Genomic DNA, 18,159 nt, shown 5'->3' on the forward strand with positions numbered 1-18,159 from the left:
CCCTGGTCCGGGCCAAGCTGATCAAGTCGGCCGCCCCCAAGACGCCTGGCGGTTTGATTCGGACTCCGTTTCCGGTCAACCGCGTCCCGGCTCCGGCCCCCTTCCGCCCGGTGGCTCCGGTCGTGCCACCCCGGGACCGCGCCCCGCTCCGGCGCCTCCAGCTCCCGTCCCCATGGAGTTGGATCGCACTAGGGCTCGGGGTGCCCCTCGTCGCGCCTGCTTCAGGTGCAGCGACCCAAACCATCTCGCCCGAGATTGCCCCCTCCCCGCGGATGTCCGCTCAATGGACATCCTCGACGAGGTGATCCAACAACTCGGTGACGAGATGTTAGCGGAGTTGATCGCCCGCTACTCGGACACAGCTGCGCTGCCGGAAACAGCCGCGGAGTCGATGGCCGGAGAGGATTTTGTCCCCCGCGACGAGTGACTGGTGTGCCCTCGTTCGCGTCCGTAAATCGTTTCGCTTGTTTGTATGACGAATCAATTCCTTTGCCCTACAATGAGCCTGAAACGAAAGACATACCCTCCCCCGCCCCCGTTTCGACTCCGTCTCCGACTCCGCCCGCGAGTCCGGTCATCGTCCTTCGCCGCCTTACTGCCTGGGAAAAGAAATTGCCCAAGCAGTACACTGTCGCTGCTTCCCCTGGAGTGAACTCCCTCCACCTCCCGTTGGAGCTAGAGTCCACTACCAGCGCGCTTAAGCTCTCGCTCTCCGGCCTGGTTGACTGTGGTGCCACCTCCGACTTTATCGACACGAACTATGTCGCTCGGAATGGCATTCCGGTCCGCACTCCGGTCCGCACCCTGGCGCAACCGATTCCGGTCTTTAACGTTGATGGCACTCCGAACGACGCCGGCTCCATCAACCAGATCGCGGACTTGGTCTTACGCTACAAAGGCCATTCCGAGCGTGTTCAACTCGCCGTCACTCATCTTGGTAAACAAGACCTTATTCTGGGGTACTCCTGGCTGCGGAAGCATAACCCGGAAATCAATTGGGAAACCAAGGAGGTCAAGATGACACGGTGCCCCCGCGGTTGCTCCACTTGCCGCGAGGAAGAACGCGTTGAACGCAGCTCATATAGCTCCATCTATGCGAAAGATGATGGCCACTGCCTACCAGGCTAATGCAAAAGATGAGGGCAAGGGCCTATGATATATTATTCAAAGAAGTATTACTGTGTTTTTAGCACCTGGGGGGTGATATCATTGATGGGATTGATGGCAATAAGGTATTTTGACTAATGTGGAACGATTTTTGATTGCCATCACTGCTTTTGATAGCTGAATTCTGTTAGATCAATCTTACTTCAGCCATTATTTATTTCCTTGTTTCTGTCCTATCAAGTCTCCAATATTACATATCGAGTCATCGGCCTGAAGAAAAGGTGATTTATCTGACATAATATGTCAAAACATTAGTCATATACATCAGTACCATTGAGAAAATCAGCAAATACAAGGGGCCTGACATCTTTTGCATTAGCCTGGTAAGCAATTGCCAGCATCTTTTGCATAGAATCAGCAATAGGTAGTGTTGAACGGACTGAGCTACGGCGACTCCGGCTGCTCCAGAAGCGACTCCGCTCCGGCCCGTTCCCCTCGGTCTGCGCCATGGACCTCTCTGGGCCTGACGACGGAGACGATTCCGTCTCCGGTGACGACTCCGCCCTGCCTGATCTGATGCCGGACTCCGACGACGATGAAGACGATGGTCAGCTTGAAGATGGTGACCGCATCTTCTACACCTCGTTCCGCCCCTCGGAGGAGATACGCGCTGGCAGTACTGTCTCACAGCGCCTGGCCGAAGCCTTCGCCAGGAACTCCGCCCCTCCGCCCTCCGAGATCCCGGACTGGGCTAAGGAGTTTCAGGACGTCTTCAACAAGGAGTCCTTCGACACGCTACCGGAGCGGAGAGCCTGGGACCACGCCATTGAACTCGTCCCCGACGCTAAGCCCACCAACTGCAAGGTGTACCCCATCTCGCCCCTCGAGCAACGCGAGCTCGACGCGTTCATCGAGGAAGGGCTTTCGACGGGCCGGATTCGCCCTTCCAAGTCTCCGATGGCGTCTCCGGTCTTCTTCATCAAGAAGAAGGACGGCGGACTCCGCTTCGTCCAGGACTACCGTGCTCTCAACGCAATGACTGTCAAAAACCGGTACCCCCTTCCGCTGATCAACGACCTCATCAACCGGCTCAAAGGCGCTCGTTACTTCACCAAACTCGACGTCCGTTGGGGCTTCAACAACGTCCGGATCAAGGAAGGCGACGAGTGGAAAGCGGCTTTCCGGACTAACCGAGGCCTGTTCGAGCCCTTGGTGATGTATTTCGGCCTGACAAACTCTCCCGCGACGTTCCAAACGATGATGAATGACATTTTTCAGGACCTCATCCTCTCCGGAGACGTCATGATCTACCTTGACGACATCTTAATCGCCCATTCCGACCTCCGGAAACACCGGCAGATCGTTCAGGAGGTCTTACGGCGACTCCGAGAGCACAAGTTGTACCTTCGAGCGGAGAAGTGCGACTTTGAAAAATCGTCAATCGAGTACCTCGGAGTCATCATCTCCCACAACCACGTCGAAATGGACCCCGTCAAGGTCGCAGGCGTCTCCGCTTGGCCGACTCCGGAAAACAAGAAGGACATTCAGCAGTTCCTTGGGTTCGCTAATTTCTACCACAGGTTCATTCGGGACTTCTCGACCCTTGCGCGCCCTCTTTTCGTGCTCACCAAGAAGGACCAGCAATGGACTTGGGGCGACGCGGAGGCCTCCGCGTTCCAAGCGATCAAGGACGCAGTCACCTTGGAACCGGTCCTGGCGATTCCGGACGACGCACGGCCTTTCCGACTTGAGGCGGACAGCTCTGATTATGCGACGGGGGCGGTTCTTTCACAATCCGCCCCGGACGGGAAGTGGCACCCTGTAGCATTCTATTCCAAAAGCTTAAATGATGTCCAGCGCAACTACGAAATCCACGACAAGGAGATGCTGGCGATCATCCGCGCACTCGAGGAGTATAGACACTTCCTCGAGGGCGCCGCGCATCCCGTCGAGATTTGGACCGACCATAAGAATCTGGAGTACTTCAGGAAGACGCAGCACCTCAACCGGAGACAGGCCCGCTGGTCCCTCTACCTCTCCCGGTTCGACTTCACGCTGCACCACAAGCCCGGCCGCGACATGGGCCGACCTGACGCCCTCTCTCGGAGACCCGACCACGGAATCGATTCCGACAACTCCGACGTCGTCCTTCTGCGGCCCGAACTCTTCCATGTCCGCGCTCTCGAAGGTGTTTCCGTTTCCGGCCCTGGTTCTGAACTCCTTCGCGACATCCGAGAGGAGCCCGTCGCACTAGCGGCCCGGCAACTCCTAAAGGTCCAAGGTCAAGCTCGAGGCCCCCGCTCCTCGCGCTCCGACGAGTGGGCTGTCTCCGGTGGTCTTCTTCACTTTCGTGGGAAGATTGTCGTACCTAAGGATAAGGACCTCCGGAGACGCATCATCGAGCTCTGCCACGACACTCGAGTTGCCGGACACGCTGGTCGCTTCAAGACCTTGGAGTTGGTCTCCCGGAACTACTGGTGGCCTCAGATGTCTCGCCATATTGGCCGGTACGTCGCGACCTGTGACTTGTGCTGTCGCACCAAAGCACTCCGGAGACTGCCCCACGGAGAGCTGCACCCGACGGAAACGCCCCCAGAGCGTTGGCATACCGTCTCCGTCGACTTCATCGTCGAGCTTCCGGAGGCCCATGGGTACGACGCGATCATGGTCGTCGTCGACACCCTTGGGAAGCGTGCCCACTTCTCGGAGTGTCACACCACGGTCGACGCAGTAGGGGCGGCTCGCCTCTACTACCGGAATGTCTGGCGCCATCACGGGACTCCGGAGAAGTACGTCTCCGACCGCGGCTCGCAGTTCATCGCGGACTTCACCCGAGAACTCTGGCGTCTAATCGGCATCAAGCCTGCCACGTCCACCGCGTACCACCCGCAGACAGACGGTCAAACAGAGCGCGTCAACCAGGAGCTGGAGCAGTACCTGCGGATCTTTACCAACTATCAGCAGGACGACTGGGATGAGCTGATTCCGGCCGCGGAGTTCGCCTACAACAACCACGTTCACTCCTCCACGCAACAAGTCCCCTTCATGACGGACACGGGACGACTCCCGCGCATGGGCTTCGAACCCGGAGTCCGTTCCGCTATGGAGTCCGTGAACGAGTTCCGCGACCGGATTGCCACTGGTGTTGCCGAAGCCAAGGCCGCGCTCACTAACGCCAAAGAGGAGTACAAGCGCTACTACGACCGGAGACGCACTCCGTCTCCGGAGTTTAAGGTTGGCGACCGTGTTTGGCTGGATGCTTCTGACATCAGGACGACTCGCCCCTCGGAGAAGTTCTCCCACCGTCGCCTCGGACCGTTCAAGATAGTCGCGGAGATCAGCAAAGGTGCCTACAAGCTCGACCTCCCTCCGCGCTACTCGAAGCTCCACCCGGTCTTCCCCGTCGTCAAGCTCGAGCTCGCCCAAGACGACCCCCTTCGACGGACGCCCCGGCTACGACCAGCCCCCTCCGGACCTCGAGGACGGAGTCCCGGAGTGGGAAGTAGAGGAAATCCTGGACGCAAGGGTGAGGTATAAACAGCTGAATTACTTCGTCAGATGGAAAGGCTACGACGCGTCGCACGACCAGTGGGTCCGCTTCGACCGCGTCTTCGCCCCGGAGAAAATCGCGGAGTTCTATCGTAAGTACCCTGGCAAACCACGGCACATCGCCTCTGCAACCTTCGACTCGATTCCATTCCGGTCTATGCGTCGGGACGCCGCATTCAAAGGGGGGGGTGATGTCAGGGGAACCCCCCTTTCGGCCCCTCGGAGACGATTCCGATTCCGGTCCGACTCCGGTTCCGACTCCGGTGATCGCATCACCGCCTCCGTCAGGCGCATCGCCGCCCCCGCCTGGCGATCCCCCTGGGACCTGGCCTGCGACATGGCGCAGGCATACTGCACGGAGCAACGATCAACCTTGGCGCGTCAAGAGCGCAGTATATAGTTCCGCTACCTAGCAGGCGGACCCTTAGAGTTTCTTCTCTTTGGATCCTCCCCTGCTAGGTCAGCCTCATTTGTATTTGCTTACTTCTATTCACTCTTTGGATCCTCCCCTGCTAGGACCTTGATCTCAGGCCTCCGGGGTTGCCCTTACACTTACGATCAAACCCCCCGTTTGCGTTTAACGGAGATCGCAAGCGCGGCCGCGCCTTCCTATACGCGGTCAAGACTTACGCTCGGCTTGCCCCGGAGGCCTTCGTGGTCAACGGAGAGCCGAGCGAAGAAAAGGCCGTCCGCTACGCCATGTCCTATATGGCGGAGGGACCTGCTCAGCAGTGGGCAGAGCGTCATGGGAGCAAAACCCCCTTCCCCTTCCCTCGGTGGAACCTATTCCTCTCCGAGTTTCGCCTTCGGTTCGTTGAGGAGAACGAGCAGGACCTTGCGCTTGCCAAATTGGAGAGCGCGGGTTATCACATGGGAACGCGGGATGTCTACGGATACACCGACGACTTCGAGGACCTAGTGGACCTCGCCGGATTCGAAGACGCGTTGGTTAAGGTGACCAAGTACCGCCATGGACTTGACCCCCTGATCAACAATGGCATCACGTCCTCGAACGACCCCCCAGACCTCCGTGACTATCTGGGCTGGCGCACTCGGGCCTTCCGCCAATACGAAGCCTTGGTGCGGGCGAAGCTCATCAAAGGAACCACCCCGCGGACACCTTCGGGGGCTCCACGTGGTGCATTCCCTATCGCCCGTTCGGCAACTCCGTTCCCCATCCGCCCGGTGGCCGCACCTGCGCCACCCGCGGCCCGCGCCCCCGTCCCGGTACCTCCGGCTCCCGTCCCTATGGAGTTGGATCGTACTAGGGCTCGGGGCGCCCCTCGTCGAGCCTGCTTCAGATGTGGCGACCCCAATCACTTGGCTCGGGATTGTCCGCTCCCCGCCGATGTTCGCCATGTGGACATCCTTGACGAGGTAATCCAGCAACTTGGCGACGAGATGCTGGGAGAGCTGCTTGCGCGGTTGTCCGACACCGCGGCCTTAGCGGAGGCGCATTCGGAGGCTCCGGCAGAGGATTTTGTCCCCCGCGACAAGTGACTGGTGTGCCCTCGTTCGCGTCCATAAATCGTTTCACTTGTTTGTATGATGAATCAACTCCCTTGCCCTACAACGAGCCTGAAACGAAAGACGCACCCCCTGCCCCCTCCGAAGCCCCCGTTCGGATTCGCCGACTTGCCTGGGAGAAAAAGCTACCTGGCAGCTATACCATCTCTGCCGCTCCTGGGGTTAACTCGCTCCACCTTCCTCTTGAGCTTGAGTCCACTGCGAACGCGCTCAAGCTCTCCCTCTCAGGTCTGGTCGACTGCGGAGCCACTCTCTCAGTACCCATACCGGTCTATAATGTCGACGGCACCCCCAATGATGCTGGGTCTATTCGCCAAATCGCGGACCTCGTTCTACGGTACAACGGACACTCCGAACGTGTTCAGCTAGCTGTAACCCACCTTGGGAAACAGGATTTGATACTCGGATACTCCTGGCTCAAGAAACACAACCCCGAGATCAACTGGGAAACGAAAGAGGTGAAAATGAGTCGCTGCCCCCGAAGCTGCTCCACTTGCCGCGACGAGGAACGAACCGAGCGCGCTGAGGTTCGGCGCCTCTGGCTCCTCAAATCGCGTTTGCTCTCGGGCGCCTTCCCCACCGTTTGCGCTATCGATATTACCGGCCCAGACGATGCTGACGACGAACCCGGAGCTACTTCGGACCCTCCGAGTCCCTCGCCAGACCTCGACGATGACGAGCATCTTGAAGACGGCGACCGCATCTTCTACACCTCCTTTCGCCCAATCGAGGAGATTCGCGCCGGGAGCACCGTGTCCCAATGCCTTGCAGAGGCCTTCGCCCGTAACTCGGCCCCCCCGCCTTCAGAAATTCCGGACTGGGCCAAGGAGTTCCAAGACGTCTTTGACAAGGAGTCCTTCGACACGTTACCAGAGCGGAGGGCTTGGGACCACGCTATCGAACTCGTTCCCGACGCGAAGCCCGCTAATTGCAAGGTGTATCCGATCTCCCCCCTTGAACAGCGCGAACTTGACGAGTTCATCGAGGAGGGACTTGCCACCGGTCGTATCCGCCCTTCGAAATCTCCGATGGCTTCCCCCGTCTTCTTCGTTAAGAAAAAGGACGGATGACTTCGGTTTGTCCAGGACTACCGCGCCCTCAACGCAATGACGATTAAGAACCGGTACCCCCTCCCGTTGATTAATGACCTTATCAACAGGCTCAAGGGTGCCCGTTATTTCACCAAACTCGATGTTCGTTGGGGCTTCAATAACGTCCGGATTAAAGAAGGAGACGAGTGGAAGGCGGCCTTTCGGACTAACCGAGGGTTGTTCGAACCTTTGGTGATGTATTTTGGCCTGACGAACTCCCCCGCGACTTTCCAAACGATGATGAATGACATTTTCCAGGATCTCATTCTCTCAGGAGACGTTATGATCTACCTTGACGATATCCTTATCGCACATTCGGACCTCCGTAAGCACTGCGAGATCGTCCGCGAAGTCCTTCGGAGACTCCGAATGCACAAGCTGTACCTTCGCAAGGAGAAGTGCGACTTCGAGAAATCGTCGATCGAGTACCTGGGGGTTATCATCTCTCACAACCACGTCGAAATGGATCCCGTTAAGGTCGCCGGAGTCTCCGCATGGCCTCCGCCCGAAAACAAGAAGGACGTCCAGCAGTTTCTGGGGTTTGCTAATTTCTACCGCAGGTTCATTCCGGGATTTCTCGGCCCTCGCGCAGCCTCTCTTTGCGCTCACCAAGAAAGACCAGAAATCAGCTCATATAGCTCCATCTATGCGAAAGATGATGGCCACTGCCTACCAGGCTAATGCAAAAGATGATGGCAAGGGCCTAGGATATATTATTCAAAGAAGTATTACTGTGTTTTTAGCACCTGGGGGGTGATATCATTGATGGGATTGATGGCAATAAGGTATTTTGACTAATGTGGAACGATTTTTGATTGCCATCACTGCTTTTGATAGCTGAATTCTGTTAGATCAATCTTACTTCAGCCATTATTTATTTCCTTGTTTCTGTCCTATCAAGTCTCCAATATTACATATCGAGTCATCGGCCTGAAGAAAAGGTGATTTATCTGACATAATATATCAAAAGATTCGTCATATGCATCAGTTCCATTGAGAAAATCAGCAAATACAAGGGGCCTGACATCTTTTGCATTAGCCTGGTAAGCAATTGCCAGCATCTTTTGCATAGAAACAGCAATAGGTAGTGCAGAAATGGACCTGGGGAGACGCCGAAGCTGCCGCCTTTCAAGCTATCAAAGACGCGGTCGTCTCAGAGCCCGTCTTAGCGATCCCGGACGACTCTCGGCCTTTCCGACTTGAAGCAGACAGCTCAGATTATGCGACGGGGGCGGTTCTTTCACAACAATCCGCCCCGGACGGGAAGTGGCACCCTGTAGCGTTCTATTCCAAAAGCTTAAATGATGTCCAGCGCAACTACGAGATTCACAACAAGGAGATGCTCGTGATCATCCGCACACTCGAGGAGTATCGGCATTTCCTCGAGGGCGCCGCGCATCCGGTCGAGATCTGGACTGACCATAAGAATTTGGAGTATTTCCGAAAGGCACAGCACCTTAACCGTCGGCAAGCCCGATGGTCGTTGTACCTTTCTAGGTTTGACTTCACGCTGCACCACGTCCCAGGTCGCCAGATGGGCCGCCCCGACGCCCTCTCCCGTCGGCCTGACCACGGCATCTCCGAAGACAACTCGGACGTCACCCTCTTGCGCCCTGAGCTTTTCCACGTTCGCGCGCTTGAGGCCGTCACTGTCTCTGGGCCTGGGTCCGAGCTTGTCCGCGACATCAAGGAAGCGCTATCCGGTGAGCCTGACCTGGAGGAGCCCGTCGCACTTGCGGCCCGGCAACTCTTGAAGGTCCGAGGTCAAGTTCGGGGCCCCCGCTCATCACGTTCGGACGAGTGGGCCGTCTCGGGCGATCTCTTGTACTTCCGCGGCAAGGTCGTAGTCCCCAAAGACAAGGACCTAAGGAGGCGCATCATCGAGCTCTGCCACGACACGCGAGTCGCCGGACACGCCAGTCGGTTCAAAACCCTAGAGCTGGTTTCGCGCAACTACTGGTGGCCACAGATGTCCCGCCATATCGGACGCTACGTCGCGACCTGCGACTTGTGCTGCCGCACGAAGGCCCTCCGAACGCTCCCGCACGGAGAGCTACACCCGACCGAAGTCCCCCCCGAACGCTGGCACACCGTCACGGTGGACTTCATTGTCGAGCTCCCCGAGGCCCATGGGTACGACGCGGTCATGGTAGTCGTCGACGCTCTTGGCAAACGCGCTCACTTCACTGAGTGCCATACGACCATAGACGCGGTCGGAGCCGCCCGGTTGTACTATCGGAATGTCTGGAGGCATCACGGAACCCCCGAGAAGTACATTTCGGACCGTGACTCGCAGTTCATCGCTGACTTCACGCGCGAACTCTGGCGCTTAATTGGCGTCAAGCCGGCTACCTCTACGGCTTACCACCCGCAAACCGACGGACAAACCGAACGCGTTAACCAAGAGCTCGAGCAGTACATCCGGATCTTGACCAACTACCAACAAGACGACTGGGACGAGCTTATCCCTGCTGCTGAGTTCGCCTATAACAACCACGTTCACTCCTCCACTCAACAGGTACCCTTTATGACGGACACTGGCCGGCTCCCCCGAATGGGTTTCGAGCCAGGCGCCCGCTCAGAGTTGGAGTCAGTAAATGAGTTTCGCGATCGGATAGCTAACGGCGTCTCCGAGGCAAAGGCCGCACTCGTTAAAGCCAAAAACGAGTATAAACGGTACTACGATCGGAAACGTTCGGACGCTCCGAATATTCAAGTTGGTGATAAGGTTTGGCTGGACGCTTCTGACATCAGAACGACTCGGCCCTCCGAGAAGTTCTCCCACAAGCGCCTCGGACCGTTCAAGGTGCTCGCAGAGGTTAGCAAAGGTGCCTACAAGCTCGACCTCCCCCCGCGTTACTCCAAGCTCCACCCCGTCTTCCCCGTTGTTAAGCTTGAGCCTGCTCAGGACGACCCCTTCGATGGACGACCTGGCTATGACGAACCGCCCCCCGAACTAGAGGACGGAGTCCCCGAATGGGAAGTCGAGGAAATCTTGGATGCCAGGATAAGGTATAAGCGACTTAACTATTTCGTCAGGTGGAAAGGCTACGATGCTTCACATGACTCGTGGGTTCGGTTCGACCGTGTCTTTGCGCCAGACAAGATTGCGGACTTCTATCGGAGATACCCGGGTAAACAACGGCACATTGCCTCAGCGACCTTCAACTCCTTGCCCTTTCGAACTATGCGTCGGGACGCCGCATTCAAAGGGGGGGGGTGATGTCAGGGGAACCCCCGCTTCGGCCTCCTTCGGACCCTCCGAACGCATCCGAGGCGCATCCGGCCGGCGCCCCCTCGGACGCTCCGACCCACCCTGACCATCGTCCACGGCCTCCTTCGCCCGCACAATCACCGATCCGTCAAGACCCTCCCAACGATCACCTTGGGACAGAGCCTGCGACGCCGCTCAGGCCTTCTGCGCTCTACGTCGGCAGTTACGGACGACCAGTATATAGTTGGCGCCCTAGCAGGCGGACCCTTAGAGTTTCTTCTCTTTGGATCCTCCCCTGCTAGGTCGGTCCCTCCGTGTATTTCCCGTAGCTTTTATTCATGCTTTGGATCCTCCCCTGCTAGGCTTTCGTCGGAGTCTCCAGGGTTGCCCTTACAATTATATCTACCTCTATATATGACATGTCTGATATCACAACAATATCCTAATAACTCATATAGACAATGGGATAAGGGTGGGAACTATGAGGAGAGGTCCCCCTTGACGTGCTTGCTTACCAAACAAGCAAGAGACTAAAATGGCAAGTGCTTCCCAACTGCTTCACTGCTCCAAAGGAAACAGCTCAATAAATCCAGAGAGGCAGAGGGATGGACAGAGGACAGAAGTGGACAAAAGTGGGAGAATGACTATTCTGAATTTCTGGAGAAAACTAGACTACTACAGGCTTTTTATACTAAAAGCTATAGGAGCTAATGAATATAAGGAACAGGAACTAGGGACTAAAAGGAACATATGTGCCGGAGTGGTCCTGGAAGGACAGCACATCTGACGGATCAATGATGACTAAGTGATGCTGACAATGATGCTGATGAGGCTGGAGGCTCGTCACCCTATGAGATTATATTTGTCACACCACATTATATACATGGAAGATCTTGTCATTTCTCATCATAATAATGAATGATACCGTGCAATACAGCTGTAATCTGTACTGACCCATACCCATACCTACACGGGTTGAGCCTACCGGTGCAGTTGCCTGAATCCATCAGTTTTGTACCCTATGGTGTTATTTCCCTATACTAGTTGTAAAAGCCAAGACATTCTCTTTTGCACTCTGGGTACCTACCCCCTCTTCAGCTACCTTCTGTAACATGTGCCAGTACCATTTAGAATACAAGCAAATAGTCTCATTTTCCCATTTGATCATAATCACAAGTGCCAACGAGCTGGTAGAGGTACATCACAAGCTCTTAGACTTTGCCACATCTCCCAGTCTTCCTGGGTGATCAAGCCACGAGAAACTCTTGCACGAAAGCTATAGATCTTCCATGCTCTTTCTTCTTCCTCAATACTAACTCTTCCAAAAGGATACTGATGTGCCAGATCATCTGTCCACCCTTCTTCATAAGCCGGGAAGTTGTAATAATTATCCTTGTTCTCAAGGATACGAGAGTACCATTCATTTTTCCAATCTCCAACAACTAAGGAAGCGTAAGCACTTCAATCTGTTCTATTAAAGAATACATACAGCGAGCATTCTGTGGTAAAGTTACTTTCTGTTGACAAACAACACAGCGCTCATTGGTTGCTGGGCGAGCTTCTGACAGAAGTCGGAGGCTATTGAAATCTGCAGACAGTAGAATCTCTTCCCGGTGATATCCAGGACAACAATGAAGCTTTTCTCCTCTGTCAGGTCGCTCATGATGCTTGAATTGGAGTACATATGGATATGTTTTATATTCTTGGCCAGAATGCACCAGATATTGCAAAACAGAGATTTGATGGAGAAGATACTGCTGGATCAAGTTGATTGTATAGTTATTAGAGCTGATAGCCCATTCAATTGTACGCCGCAGTGCTGAGCGTGGATGGGAGTGACTAGGAGGGAAAGATAATAGTGGCCCAGGCTCCTCTCGGTGAAATGACACAACAAAGGAGTCAAATTCTTTTCCATGTATTGTTACTTGATCTCCTGCATAACCAAGACATTGTTCCTCAGTGCAATACTCAGGAGGATAAATTATGCAGCTTACCATATGTAGCTAGGTGTCCCTGTCGAAAGACCTATTGTACAGAATGTAAGACTAAAATTACTCAAGGAAAAAATGCATGACACACTCTCTGAAGAATATCATCATACATTAGAACCTCAGGACGGCGACTGGTAATGGCCCGTCGGCGATAGTGCCAAAGCTTATGGAGATCATTTGCTCCTGTTGTTAGAGCAAGTTGCACTTTGCCATGAGAATTGATAAGAACATCAATATTCTAATTATAGACTATGAGCTCTATGCATGGAAAGATTAATGTAATCAGCTTACTGCAGGACAAAGGTTAGCAAAAACATAATCTTTTGTGCTAAAATAACCAATAGCAGACTATGAATATATCAGATTAATCACAACAATGGCATAACCAAATACTGCAATATCATGTGCCTGCAAGTGATAAACTAGTGAGAGGCACATCAGCTAAGTTCTAACTGGAACCCACCAGACTGCATGATAGGATCAAGGTTTCCTCTAGGCCAAGTCGAAGAAATGAGGCAATCTTGTGAGCTGCATTCATTCTTATATCTTGAGACTTCTTAGTCATGCCAAGGCAGATAATCCACACAACACATACCTCCTTGGTATATAATAAAGGTATCTGGGGACTTCTTTGAAGATGCTGCAATGATTTTGAGATGGTTAGCATGGCTTTGAGTGTGCTTTTAGTAAGGAACCCTATTGACAAGATCCAACAACTCACAACACTCCTGCATTAAACTGTATATCATGTTTGCGACGCTGACAAAATATCAGTTCTCATTACTTTACATATATCTGGAGGCTCAGTACCTTGACAGCATGAGGGCCATCATAAACCCTGACAACCGCGGTTCGCCCATCAAAATTTGCCCAATGAAGACGTGTGTGTTTGCGAATAACAATCTCCTTGAGCAGTTCGACCCTTGCTGTGTCCACCTCCTTGCTCCACATATGATATTAAGCTTATTGTGGAATAGTGAAACATACCTCAATTTGTGTTTTCTTATCTGTAAATATATCAGACAACATCTGGCATAGGATGAGAAAAAAAAATTCAAACCAATCTTGGGCTCATGTGGCCGAGTCCCAAAAAAGCGTCGATTGTCGATGATAAATGTCCCACCAGTAACCGTGATATTTTTGCTGTGTGAAAAGAAAGATTGCTTAGTTCCTCCGCTACTGAGTGCTGGTTAACAGGCAGGACACAGGAGACATCCATCGAGGTCATCTACATACAGGAGTGAGCGAGGAATCGTCCAACGCTTTGCATCCTCCCGTGATTTGAACTTCAGCGGTGGTATGAACAGATAGGTTTTATAGCGGTCGGGGTCAAAGTGTTGTTGGAAGGACACGGGCAAGGGCATGGAAGGAGAGGTCAAGGGAGATGAGGCCGCGTGGAAGAAGCCCCGGAAGCTTTCCTAACCTACCTATCCGCGGTCAATTCATATTGACCGGCTGGCAGCCAGATCGAAATCGGAAAGATTGCTTTGACGCAAGAGCTTCTTTGAATTCGACCGCAGCCATATCACTAAGCCCTCAGATTGCAATCGCTGGTCGCTGGCTCAGGCACAATGTTTACAAGGAAATCATCACCGTGCGAGGAATTGGGAAACAGGACAACGCACAGATTCAGCGCGATCAGGGCACGATAAGGACTCGTCACTCATGGAGGATGATCAGCATCGATGTACAAAAGACTCCGCAAAGTGTCTGATACGTCCTACAGTATCATCGCACGGTCAACGAGGCGCGTCCACAGAAGCTGCCCTTGCGACATTGCTGTGTTAGCCAGCCAATCGGAAGCTTGCTGGCTGGAAGGCTGTCTAAAACAAAGTATTTGTCGAAGAATGTCGGATGGGACTTATCGATATCGGACCGGAAGCGGTGGCACACGACGACATAGTTCCAAATAGTACTCGAGCTCTCTTTCAAGATCAAGCACGATATCTACCTGAAAAGATTGAGATTACGAGAAAATTCATGTCGAGCTTACCTCAGGCTTCCATACGCTGGCTTTGTACGGTAATTCAGAGATCTAGAACGATATCGACCTGCTACGCATCAGCGAGAGTGCACACGCGAGGGCACAACAGGCGACACTCACTTTCCTCAGCTCTCCCTCCACATGTTTCCGCAACAAGCGGAGAAACTCCAACAACACAGGAAACCCGTCCCGCCGACACGACTCGCAGTCGCCGATCTCGCGGACTGCGACGACGAGCAGCTCTCCCGCGTCAGCGAGTTGTGTGTCGAACGGCAGTAACGGCGCCTTCAGCAGCCGCTCGCCCAGCCAGTCGAGCGTCACGGCGAACCAGCGCGTCGCCGGGGCGAGCGTTTTGCCGGCAAATGTCCAGTGCCCCATGCGCGGACAGAGCGCGGGGTGGTTCCAGTTGGTGCAGTCGGCGCCGGGGACAGATTCTGAGGGAAGCCAGAGGAGGGAGGTTGTTGCGTTGGCAGCGAGGGAAGCGCAGGTTGCGTGGTACGTAAGGAGCGAATGATAGGTCGAGGAAGGGAGGTGGGCGAGTAGAGGCGAGCTTGTGAGAGCGGTTGGTGGATTGGAGCTGGAAAGAGGCTGATTGCGACTGCTTTCTGGGGGCAGAGTGACGAACTCGCGGAGCGGGAGTCGAAGGGACGCCCAGGCCGCTTCTCGAGCGATGTCATGCCAACGCAGTCCACATGCGACAACAAAAACACCGACAACGTCAGCATTGGTTGTTGAGGACAAATGTTCGCGGAGCAGACGTTTGCACAGCGGTGTAGCGGAGTCCACTTGGTACTTCGAGACCAGGGCTTCCGGAACGAGACGGAGGTCGTCCAGGGGATACAACGAGCGGTCTTCTCCCTCCGGAAACAACGACGCGTGCGGGTAGATAAAGCGCAGCGCCTTGTCAAGAATGGCCGCCCGCTCGGACATATAGACAACAGGCAATGTCTCGTTTCCGTCAGTCGCCACAGCGGGCCCAGGCTGCGCCAGCGAGAACATGTCCGCGAAGACGGGAGAAGCGAGCGCCAGCACCGCCTTGTGTACGTAAAAGTCGGTCGGCGCCGGGGCGTCGCTGCTGCGGAGGACGACGTCGGGCCTAGGTGCGGTTTCGTTCGGCGGAGCGGGGGCGAAAGGGTGGGCGGCGTAAGTGGTCATGGGCGGCAAGAGCAAAGACCGCGGTGGTCGTGACCGCGTTACCGCCGCCTTACGTCATCTTTTTTTCCCCTCTTGACGACCACGACGATGTCGGACCAAGTGCAGCTTTCTTGCAGAGGAGGTTGGGTGAGTCTGCAGGCTGCGTGGCCGCTGCGACCCTTCTCTCCGCTGCCGCCACCGAGACTTTCGCGGGCTTGGCGACCCAGTGGCCTTCACGCAGTAGCACGCCGCGGCACTACGGGGGTAGGATAGAGGAGTCCGAAAGGAGTGCGGAGGAGTTCGAGACATGGCATAGGCACGGCTTACGGTGCGTTCCCCCTCCAAACTCGGCGCCATGAGAGCTGAAGCGCTGACCTTCATCGCATGGCAGTCACGACGCAGGATGGTGGTGTAGTCGAATTCGAGTCGAAACAGGCCGCGAGGAGCTCTCGCGACGGAAGCATGCCAGGCATCATGAATCGTCATCAGCGCAGGGCGGCAGAGACGGCACCAGCCATGCGTGCATGCCAGGAGCAAGAGGTGTTAGGAATCAGGATCGGCGCTGCAAACTGCGGCAGGAGCTGTCCAGATTCAGTGTGAGCCTTGAAAAGTAATATCTCGATGCTAGTGTTTCCAGTGCGCACTGCGCACACTGCGGATGAACCTAGCGTTGCTGAGGGACACGCCCGGGCCCCGGCTTCCGCCACACGCTCCCTGCTACGAACTATCAACCAATATACCTGGACAGGGACAAACCGAGAGGGATGGCAATGCCTGCTTAATGACTATGCTGTCAATAACCACCAATACAACAAGAAAGGAGAATCTAGACATACACCTTGACATACACCTCAGCTATACTAAGCATCCTCCTCGGGCTCAGCAAATCGGCGACGCAGCGCCGCGGGCGCGACCCGGCCACGGCGCCGGAGCTCCGCCAGCGCCTCCTCCTCCGCCTTCTTGCGGAGCATCGCCGTGAAGTTGTCCTCCCCGCGGAACCGCCGCCGGCCGAGGATGCACGACGTCCCCGCGCGGGCCGGACACCGGCTCCCGCCGTCAGGCCCGGGGTTCCCGTTGACGCCCTGATTCAAGATTAGGGCCAGGAAACGAGGAGAGGAAAGGACGCACAGAATAGGTGCACCACTCGTTATAATAGTAGCACGCCGTGTCCCCACCGCGCGTGAGCGCCATCCTTGCAAGCGGCACCCCGTCTTTGTTCTTCGTCGCACAGAGGAAGACACAAGTCGATGGACTCCTGGGGCCCTCCGCGGCGACGAGCCCCGCACACTTGCTGTGCGAGATTCCCGGGAGCAGCGCGCCGTCGGACTGAGACACACTGATTAGCACACTGTAAAAGCCTAAGGACAGCGCAAAGACACACATTGCGGAACGCGCAGCTGATCTGCTCCGCGTCGATGTCGGTGCGCCTTCGGCCGGCGCACACGAGGCGGCCGACGGTGCGGTCCGCGATGTCGATGGCCTGCACGTCGTCCGCGGCGACGGCGAGCCCCGCGGGACAGTGGAAGCGCGGGCGGTAGTACGTCACGAACGCCGGCGAGGGGGCCGGCGGCGCCGGCGGAGCGGGGTCGGCGACGAGGAAGCCCGCGCTGACGCTTGCCGCGAAGAGAAGCGGGATGAGGATGGAGGAGCGCATGGATGAGGCGGCTGGGTGGATGAAGTCATCATCACCGAGCCCGGCTTTTAACGGTGGGTTTGCTGGACGCCGATCGAGGAGGACGAAAATTACGGTGGTCAGGGGCGTGCCTGTCGGACCTATTTTGCTTTATCCTATTGAATGGTCGCGTGGTGGAGCGGCGCCGCCACCGTTGCCTGAGTCGGGTGTGCGAGGCCGAGGGAAGAGGGGAAGGGTAATGGCGGCATGACATGGATTCGGGGACCACAGCGCGGAATCCTTGCTATCGAGATCGCTGAGGCTGCCATAAGTACGCACGACGAGCGGCCAACGCTTCGAAGTAGTTGCCAGTCCGAGTCCGGCCGGCCGCTGGAATCTATCGACATCGCGAATTGTCCCTCCTCCAATTAAAAATTTTCCAACAGTGAGACACGCGAGCGCCATTCTCGTTTTTGCTCCTCTCCCACCTGCAGCGCCCCCTGAAGTGGATCCACCAGCACCGCTCAAGCGGCGGCGTACACTTGGCGAGGTTTCCCAGTCGTCGGAGTCAGTCGACGGTTAACGGATAAGAGTACAGTACGCCGTACGGGCCGTGGCCCGTCACAGGCGAAAGAACCCTTGACGGAGGTCGAGACAAAGAAGGCAGTTGTCAGTGACAACTTGACTTGCATGATCTCAAGTTTTGCTCAGGATACAGCAGCCTGAGTAAGAGTGCATGATCATGAGCACAGTCCTCGTCATAATTCAGCGCGCCACGCACCCGCAGTCCTCAGGCTGGTCGCGCACCATTCCCAACGACTCGTGATTGCAATTGACGGGCAGGTCCACTCCTGTCGGGTCGCGCCTCGCGCTCTTGAAGACTACCTAGTCAACGGCGAAGAGCGCGAGTACGGAGCGGAGCAGGGAGGGGGAGGTAGCATTCGGGGTAT

General features: G+C 55.5%; 2 protein-coding genes across 2 annotated transcripts; both read right to left on the reverse strand.

The window, feature by feature from the left end:
* Nucleotides 1–14,514: 14,514 nt before the first annotated feature.
* On the reverse strand, nt 14,515–15,618 carry MIND_01233000 (BTB domain-containing protein; the record flags this gene model as incomplete). Its single annotated transcript, XM_037368828.1, has 1 exon — nt 14,515–15,618. One exon carries the CDS (start codon nt 15,616–15,618, stop codon nt 14,515–14,517), a length of 1,104 nt encoding a protein of 367 aa, XP_037214796.1.
* Nucleotides 15,619–16,457: 839 nt separating this feature from the next.
* On the reverse strand, nt 16,458–17,251 carry MIND_01233100 (uncharacterized protein; the record flags this gene model as incomplete). The annotated part of the gene is made up of 3 exons (XM_037368829.1): nt 16,458–16,679; nt 16,726–16,923; nt 16,979–17,251. The coding sequence occupies 3 exons, from the start codon at nt 17,249–17,251 to the stop codon at nt 16,458–16,460; spliced, it is 693 nt and encodes a 230-aa protein (XP_037214797.1).
* Between the last annotated feature and the right edge of the window lie 908 nt (nt 17,252–18,159).

The sequence above is a fragment of the Mycena indigotica genome, assembly GCF_014461135.1.
Source record: "Mycena indigotica strain 171206Taipei chromosome Unknown Mind.scaff0012, whole genome shotgun sequence".
Taxonomy (NCBI): Eukaryota; Fungi; Basidiomycota; class Agaricomycetes; order Agaricales; family Mycenaceae; genus Mycena; species Mycena indigotica.